Genomic DNA, 9,323 nt, shown 5'->3' with positions numbered 1-9,323 from the left:
TCTGCTCCCCCAGACTGCCCTATCTTTTTCACAGATACCCTAGGGCTGGACAGAGAGATGCATGGGTTTGGGTGAGTTTGAGGGGCTATTGGAGGGGTCATCACTGTCCCCTGGGATGACAGCATCTGTGGACCATTTCCAATCATCAAGAAAGTCAGGTCTCCACACTTTGGGAGAAAACATGGTTTCAGCAGCCCCCCAGGTAAAAATGCTATAAATACACTTTTGGGGGGCAGGCCTTTTTGTCCTTCATGTCACTGTGGCCTTGAGCTCACCCAGCTTTCTAACACAGGGAGAATTAAGAGTGATTTCAGGTTTCTGGGGCCCCTGGAAAATAAAAGGCCTTTCGTCTTGCACTGAGAATAAAAATGAAGGATGGGCTGGGCCAGCAGTGTCATCCTACAAGGATTTGTTTGGCCAACAAGGAAGGAGAGTGAGAGCTATGGCCTTTATTTTAAATTGTCAACTTCCCAAGCATGGGTGGGCAGGGGAAGAGGGGAGAGAAGTCAGCCCACCTAGCAGGCTTGGAAAAAAATTAAGGGGGAGGTTTTCCTGAAAGCCTGTTTTCCGGCTGCAAGAGCTTCAGCACTTGAACCCTGGTGACTCTGCAAACTCCTCCTGCAAAGATGTTAGATGAGGATTACTCACTTACGCCCAGTGGGTGGTCCCAGTGGAGGAGGCTCTGTCACCTCTGACAGCCCAGCAGGACCCAGGTCAAAGTGGTGACTCAAGAGCGCCCTCCCCAGGAAGGGAGGCCAGGGCCGGCTCCGTGGGTGCTCCCCCGTGGGTGTGGACTGTCATCTGAAAAGAGGGAAGGAGGCAAAGCATGAGGGGCACCACCATCAGCCATCCCTAGAATGAGCCCCAGGCAGCAGTCTGCAGTTCTGCATAAGATGCTTGGTGAAAAACTGGAGCAACCAAGCAGAGTGGCGGTGTTTATTGAAAAAGAGATGAATTCCATCTCCTTCCAAGCTATTCAGTGCCAGGCTGGTGAGTTCAGAAATAGCTGGCAGTCATAGAATCACAGAATCCTACTGTGGATGGGAACCTCAGAGAGCAGTGCCCCTGACCCTTCCCTTTGTAGAGGAGGAAAGTGGGGCCCAGCCGGGTTAAGGGACTTGCTGATCGCCATGCAGGGGCTCTCAGGGCCCCGCTGCCCTGCTGGGCCTTCTCTGCATTCTCGAGTGATCTTCTCCCCTCCCATCCATGGAGCAGTAGCTTCCCTCGCTCTGGACCCCCAGGTCCTGCTCCAGCTCAGATGCCTTCCTGCAAACCAGGGAGTGATGCCCCCTCCTCAGGGTCCAGGGGAATGCATGGATGCATGAGTTGAGAGAAGAAGAAGTTCAACCCCATAGACAGGGCACAACCTCAGAGTAGTCCGTGCAGCTGCCATGCTCCGGACCACACCTGTGGGTGTATGACCCGCAGGCTACCTGCATGATTCCTCACAGCCCCTGCCTGAGGTGGGGCCTCTCCCCTAAGCCTCCTCTTCCACAGCTCACCTGCCTCCACATCCCTATAACAATGGCAACCTGCCCTGTCTTCCATCCACCTGGGGGTGATTAAAGCCCCATCATCCATTGTCACTCCCTGCCACCGAAGCCCCATGGTCAGAGAGCCTGGGATTGAGAGCTTGGGCTCTGAGATCATCTATAACATGGTGGGCAAACTGCAGCCCAGGGGCCAGTTCCAGCCTGGATCTGTTTCAGTGAATCCAGTTTGATTGGAGCACAGTCAGCTCCATCACTTACATATTGCTACTGGCTGTTTTCAAGCTACAATACAATGGCTGAGTTAGTAGTTGCAACAGAAATGGCACAGCCCAAGAAGCCTATTACATTAATTACTTGGCCCTTGACAGAAAAAGTTTGCTGATCCCCAATCTAGAGAAACCTTTCTGAGGCTCAAGGAAGCTCAGTGACTTAGCTAGGTGAGCCAGAGTTAGAATCCAGGTCCCTGCACACCCTTTCCAGGAATACCCAGACTTCTGGAGGGTAGAATATGGACTTGAATTTGTCCTCAGACTCCCACCACATCGAGAGCCCTTTTTTCCTACAGGGAAGTCACAGCACAGATGGTTCTGCTCACAAAGCATCAAGGTGCTTTGACTCTGAACCCATTCCCAAGAGCTAGAGTTGAAAGCCTGGGGCTCCCACTCTGCAGTGAGTTCCCAAGAATCCCTGAGAGCAAAGCCTCTCTGGCTTGGGCTTGGGCCCCACCAGGGACCCCACGCCAGCCTGCCTCCTTCAGTTTCCAAGGCCAGTCACGGCATCCTGGCCTGTTTTGAGCTGGCACACCCACAGCAGTGCCACATCTTCTGCCTTCCCGCGTGGAGAAGGGGCAGACACTCCGAGAGTGGACTCAGGAGAGTGTGACATGTAGGTGTTCTGTAGCCAGTGTCCCCAGAGACTCGCAGATCAAATCAACTCTGCTCTACCAACAGGAGAAACTTTCCTTTTTCCCTCTCCCCAACTCTGCTTGTCCTCTTAACTCCACTTGGCAATGCTTCCAAGAGCACCGTGCAGGTGCTTAATCGTGGCCGTTTCTTGTTTCTGCCACAGGGAATCTGTGAAAGTTTCTCGAGACACAGAGGAGGAGGAGGAAGAGAGAAGCTCCAAGGATGGACCCCAGAGCAGCAACTCCAGCTGCCAAGAGGAGGGCCCTGCCTGCCAGGCAGAGGCTGAGAATCCAGGAGCAGGGTCAGATAGCCACTAGCGGAAGGGAGGGGTGTGGCTGAAGGGAGGGGAGTAGCTGAATGTGAGGGTCCTGGCAGGGTATTCCATTCAACCCCAACCTCTTAGGAGGCAGGGCTGCTGGGTGCCTTACACAGAAACTGAGGCTTAGATTGAACGTGGCCACCCAGCTGGTGAGCAGCACATTTGGAATTCAATTCCAGGTCTGCCTCAACATATCCTCTTTCTGATCCTTGAGCTGCATGGCCTCTTGAAGGTCTGGTGGAGAGAGCCGGGCCCAGCTAGGGCCTGGGGATCAAGTCCTCGGAAGGCCTCGCAAGAGCAAGGTTGGGTTTCCTGGGAAACCTGCCCTCCAAACAGGGCCTGGGGTGCAGAGAACCAAGATAACAGTTTTGTCCCTAATCTCTGAACAAGCAAGGGCCCAGCCATGAGGCTCACACACTAGGGCCACCAGGGCCAGGGCATGGCCCCCTGGATGCCAAGTCCTCTGAGCCTCTGAACCAGCCTCCTTGGATTCCCCACCACCACTTTGGGTCTCTGCTGGGCCTTTAGCCTGGTTGAGTGGTCCTAGCTGCATTGAGAGGAGGGCGGCGGGAGAAAGAGCCAGGTCGGAAGCTGAGGTCTGGGTTCTTAGCAGAACCAAAATCATCCCAGGTTGGAAGCTTCCCCCGGGGGGGAAGAAGCATCTTTATAGGGTTTCAGTCTGTGCAACACACTAGACCCTAGAAAACAGAATAAAATAGGCTTCTAATGGATGCATGCCCCAGATCAGAAATCCCCATGAGACTAGTGGCAAAAAAAAAAATCCTTATTTTACAGACTTTGCTGACTCTGGAGTAAAGGCATAGTGGGCCTATACATCATGTGTTTGACTCCCCAAAAGAACCCAAAAGTAATTCTGACTCTCTGGTGGTGGCCCTTACCAATCTTGCTTTGATCTTTCCTGCTTCTCTCCCCATCCCTGCCCCCCAAGCCTAATCTCAATGTCTAGGCCCAAATGTCTTAATGTTACTAAGATCCATTCAAATCATTAAACTAATTAACATTAAGATAGTAAAAGTTTATTCTTCACAGTTTTATTTACATATTTTTAGAGGGTCATGGAGAACAGGAATTGTCTCAGCCAAAGGAATGAATGTTTAATGGAAAATTTTAGCTATGGGATACCTGAATGGGGAGATGTTTTAAGTCACAGTAAAGCTCTCCAGCCTCTATTCCTCCTTCATAAAGGCACCTCTGTTTCCTTTGGGGAAATCATCTCTCCCCATGATGCAAGGCAAGGGCTTATCTCCCATTAAGGATGCCATAGTGAAGAACAGGGAAGCCTGGGGTACTGCAGTCCATGGGGTTGCAAAGAGCTGGACCTGACTTAGCGACTGAACAGCGTGACACCCAAGGGGCGCAGGAGATAGGCACAGGGCCCCAGTTCAGCCAGTTGGATATGGTTGTTGTCATTCATCACAAAGGGGGCAGCACTCTGACCTTGTAGATTCTGCTTTCTATCCTTTCAAATGTCTTTTGGTTCCTGCCCAAACCTCCTTGGGTCCCCCACCTCCCACCCACTCTGTGGGCCACCTTCCCCAAAGGCTTCTAAGTGAACCAGTCTTTGCTGTTTGCAAAGAATATAGATTCCCAGCTGAAGGGCCATTCCACCTTGCTCTACCCACAGGAAGGCTAGCAGTGGCTGGGGAAGAGGGCAAGCTGGCTCACCGCCCCTCCATCAGAGGCTAGGACCCAGGAGGCTGGGTCCCAGCCTTCACAACCACATAAAAAAAAAAACAGGAGTCCCCACAGGAAGACCAACTGTGCCACCTCACAGGGCCAAGCAGCCATCCTTAAAACAAAAACATCCACGAGAAGCGACATCAGGTTGTCTCCCATCCTCCATCCCCACGGCTACTTCTATTCTCTTCCAGTTTGGGGCCAGGAGGCATTGGCCTGTTTGGGACAAGAGGGAGGAGATGACAGGTGAACGAACTGGTAGGCTCAGCACAACCAGGAACTCAGACCCAGGGAATGTAAAATCGTCTCCATGCAGAACCCCAGTACCTGGCCCGAGGACACACAATGGACAGACACACGTGTATACACGTGGACACACACATTCTCCCAGGGCTCCCCAGGAAAGCAACAGAGACGCTGGCACCGGGCCAAGGACAAACCAGGGGAGGCAGCACACCCAGAGTGAAGCAGGAGGCAGATTGCTTCCTAGTGCGTTTATTGGAGCCTCGGCTACGCGTGATACCAATCAGGAACTCCCTTCCACAACCCCATCAGCCCGACTGGGGCAGAAACACAGGGAGCCCACCTCCTTTTCCTTCCCCATATAGACAACATTATTAAAAAAAATAAATTTTACAATAATACATTTTCGCTCATCTGTTAGGGTATTATTTCCATAGGTTCTTAAAAAAAGGAAAGGAGAGGGAACCACACGATATATGTATACGGATGTGTATATACATATATGTTGAGAAAGGAGCCGCGTTATGTACATACAGTGGGCATTGGGCATATGTCTCAGAAATGAGGAGAGAAGGTGGGCAAGTGAGGCAGGGAGGAGAGTGATGGAGGGAGTCGCAGAGACCAGAGACGGCCCACGGTGGTCTCCTCAGTCTCAGCGCCTGGCCCCTCCCTCCAAAGGGAGACCCACCAAAGGGACCCACAAGAAACCAAGGGGGTGGATAAGGAATCATTTCTCTTTGATTTCAAAGGAGGTTCTTTGCCACCAAGGAGGAAGAAGCCGCCTTGAGGTGGTTCCCAAGTTTTGCTCCCAACCCCCAGCGGGGTCTCCCAGGCAGGTTGGGCTCCACAAGCCCCCCGGAGCTGCCCAGCCCTCCCCCCCATGCTACAGTGGGGATCAAGGGGAGAGCACCACACCCATCCACAGGCCAGATCCAGCCCTCAGAGAAGGGAGGCGAAATAAACTCCATCCTGGAAGCCAAGTGGAGGTGCTGACGGTGCCCAACTGGACCCCCAGGGGCCAGCCTTGCTGCCCTGCTGCCTGACGCCCCCCGCCAGTCCCCAGCAGGTCCCCTTACTGGGGAGCTTGAGAAGAACAGCAGCCATCCTGGCCCCGCCCATGCCCCTGGGTAGCAGGGGTGTCGTCTGGTCCCATGTCAGCAGGGCCCAGAGAGGAAAACCCCCAGAGAAAAGTGAAGGGTATCTCTAGACCTGCCGTGTGCCCTCCTCGACGCAGGGTTTCCCCAGCCAGGGGGCCTCTGGGCCAGCTCTGAGGCTGCCCGCCTGCTTGTCTGCTTGGTTTAGAAAAACTTCTCCAAAGAAGAAACCTGGGAGGAGACAGGTTCAGAGACAAAGTGGGAAAAAACATCTTTTTTTTTTTTTTTGCAAAGTGTGTGTGTGTGTGTGTCTGTGTGTGTTTCCATTTTGTCAGGCGGGTGTTCTCATCCATGTAGCTTTCAGAAGTCTCCCGACGGGATCCCCAGAGCCTACAAGGCCAGCTTCAGCATCAGGAAGGATGCAGCAGTCAAGGCAGCCGACGGTCTGGCTCTGCGGGGGCCTGAGTTAGGTTTGATCACCCTTTTACTCCCTGGGATGATATTGGTTGTGAGCTGCGGCCAAGCAGGAGAGAGAGAGAAACAGAGAAAAAGACAAGAGTCAGTAGGGCTGGGCTTCCCTGGTGGCTCAGATAGTAAAGAATCTGTCTGCAATGAGGGAGACCCAGGTTCAATCCCTGGATGGGGAAGATCCGCTGGAGAAGGGTTAGGGTTAGGGTCCCCGCAGGAGACCCTGCATGGGAAGGAAATGGCAACCCACTCCAGTATTCTTGCCTGGAGAATCCCATGGACAGAGGAGCCAGGCGGGTTACAGTCCACGGGGTTGCCAAAAGGCGGACACGAGTGAAGCAACTTGGCACGCACATAGATATAGTCCTGTGCTGGGTCTCCCTCAAGGAAGGGACCAGGTCCTTTTCCATCTCTCCACCTCTGTGGAGTGTTCCAGAACCAGCACAGAGCAGGCTGCTGGGTGCACATGTCTATAGAGTCAGGAGGGCTTGCCAGGATCTCGCCTCAGAGCAGCCTGAGCATCTCCCCCAAGAGACAAGGAAAGGCCCTGGCTGTAACTTCTACACCCACCCATCCTCGCCCCCTACAGAGTGAGCGCCCACCCCGGTTCAGGCAGCCTGGAAGCTGAGCTAGCCCAGCCTGTGTTATGGAATCTGGGGGCTCCAAGTCCAAGCCTCGCCTAGAAAACAATGCCCCTCCCCGCTCAGCCCCTGAACCCATCCCCACTCTGCCCCTCACTCACCTCTGTGAAGCACATGCTTAACTCTTTGGAGTTATTGGCCTTCAGCCCCTGCTCCTGCGGGACAGAAGGCACTAGTAAGGGTGGGTCACATGGCTGGGTCTCTGGCCAGGCTTTGTCCCCAGATTCAGATGGGATCCCACATTTAGCAGCCGTGCCATCCACTGCTGGCATCACAGGATACACACAGAGAGCACTGGCAACACAAGGACCTGTGTCCTCCTCTGATACCTGCAGTGATTAAGTCCTGTCTCCTCTGGGCTCCTGAAGAAGAGAGCTCTAACTCTGCCCTCCAAACCGACAGCATCATAGAGTGATAAGGTGCTCCCAGGTTTGACTACCACATTCAGAGCTCCACTTGACGAGGCAAGGACCATACTATTTGTCCTTGCATAACAGCAGCTCAATATACGTTACACAGTAAGTACCCTACATACAAACAAGTTCCATTCTGGGAACACATTTCTAAGTCCAATTTGTTCATTAAGTCCAACAATGTTTGCCTAGGTACCCAACTAACTCGGCTATATGGTTGCTGTTATTCTTCAGTTGCGAAGTTGTGTCTGACTCTTTGCGATCCCATGGACTGCAGCACACAGACTCCTCTGTCCTTCACTGTCTCCCAGAGTTTTCTTAGATTCATGTCCATTGAGTCAGTGACGCTATCTAACCATCTCATCCTCTGATGTCCCCTTCTCCTTTTGCCTTCCATCTTTCCCAGCATTAGGGTCTTTTCCAATGAGTCAGCCATACAGTACTGTACTGTACTAGGTTTATACTTTTCATACAAATAATACATAAAAACAAGCAAACACAAAAAAATAAACATTTTTAATCTCACAGTTCATTACCTTGAAAAGTACAGTAATATAGTACAAGAGCTGGCACACAGGGGCAGGGACTGAGTGAATAGGCAAGAAGAGTTACTGCCTGCAGAAGGGTGAGGAGATGGGAGATGGCAGAAATGAAGGATCGGCAGCAATAGGAGATGGAGAGCAAACTGCAGTTTCACTTACACCTTACATGAGTGGACATATGAACACACATTCACATTTTTGAAAGTTTGATACCTGAAGGTTCGTATGTAGGGGACTTACTGTACTCAGTTAACATTTGTTAACTGTCATCCATTAACAAGTCTGTGAACGAATGAATGAGAATGAATGAATGAATGCTGCAGATCAGAACTGACACCTGAGTGCCAGCTCCAGAAAGATCATGAGTCCTCACTGGGCTCATGGGGAAGACAGCTGTGATTGATTAGTGATGTCTGCCACTGGGGCCAGTTAGGCAGACATCTGGCGATGGTATCAGGTGTTAGCCATTCCTCTGAAACAGATGTGTGGCATCTGGGAGCTCTGTGGTCCAGGTGAGGAATGAGAACCAGAGGGTGTGCATGAAATCAGCCCTTTGTTGCCATTATCGTAATAGTGATCCACGGGAACCAGCTGGCGGGTATGATGATTCTATCCTGGCCATTGGCTCTGGCCACCAGAAGCAACTGGAAAGCTCAAGAAATTATGCCTAAATCACTGCTTCTGGCCAGAAGTATTAATAATACCTTAAACATTACAGGCAATCTTCCACCCAGGGCATCTGGTCAGCTAAACAAGGCCCCAGCTGTCACACAGAGGCCCCAGCCAAGAGCAGAGTCACTGCTCATGGAGGAGATATGATCATGGTGACAATGAGCACAGACGAGGTGGAACCAGGGACAAGACCCAGGAAGTTAAGACCACAGCACCAGGAGCAGCAAGTGCCAAGGTCTAGCCTGGCCAAGCCACCAACCAGGGACTCTGCAGAAGGGTGTCTGCTCAAAGGCTCTACAGGATCCAGGGACTGGATTCCACTGCCCAGGACCAAGTCAGCTCCAACCACAGTGAGTCCAAGGAGATGCGAGGACGGGGCAAGGAAGAAGGGGAGGGAGGGAGAAGAGAGGGAGGGAGAGAGTAGAAGGGGGAAGAGGGAGCTGATGGGGGGCGGCGGGGGGCAGAGGAGGAGGAAAAAGAGGAGAAGGGGAAGGAATAGGAGAGGGCCCTTCACCCCCTCCTCAGACCCATATTATTGTGAGAAAGGGATGCCATCTCCCAGGGCCAGGGCCAAAGGACTCCGACCCAGCGTGTGGTCTCCCGCCCAGTGTGTGGTCTCTGGTGGGGCCACAGGGACTTGGTGGGGAAAGGACTGGCTCCATAAAGATTAGGACAGGACCCTCCTCAGGCTCTATCAGTGACCCACCTGGGATCCGTCACCCACAGAACTTGCCCAAGCCCTTCCGAGCCAATGGCATTTCTGCCAGGCAGGCTTCAGGGTTGACTTGGCCCACAGTGAACGTGTGCTGAGAGGCCCAGCAACACACTGGGCTTC

General features: G+C 52.6%; 1 protein-coding gene across 1 annotated transcript in view; it reads right to left on the bottom strand.

The window, feature by feature from the left end:
• Positions 1–4,878: 4,878 nt before the first annotated feature.
• Positions 4,879–9,323, bottom strand: part of GFRA2 (GDNF family receptor alpha 2) — a 103,581-nt gene continuing 99,136 nt past the window's right edge. The window contains exons 8-9 of the mRNA XM_015093118.4: positions 6,963–7,016; positions 4,879–6,265 (exon numbers count right to left, since the gene is read on the bottom strand). Of these exons, the coding sequence (XP_014948604.2) occupies positions 6,143–6,265; positions 6,963–7,016 (177 nt within the window). The 3' untranslated portion in view covers positions 4,879–6,142. The remainder of the gene's footprint in view (positions 6,266–6,962; positions 7,017–9,323) is intronic.

This window comes from Ovis aries, chromosome 2 (genome assembly GCF_016772045.2).
Source record: "Ovis aries strain OAR_USU_Benz2616 breed Rambouillet chromosome 2, ARS-UI_Ramb_v3.0, whole genome shotgun sequence".
Classification (NCBI taxonomy): domain Eukaryota; kingdom Metazoa; phylum Chordata; class Mammalia; order Artiodactyla; family Bovidae; genus Ovis; species Ovis aries.
This window is presented reverse-complemented; position numbering and strand designations above follow the sequence as displayed.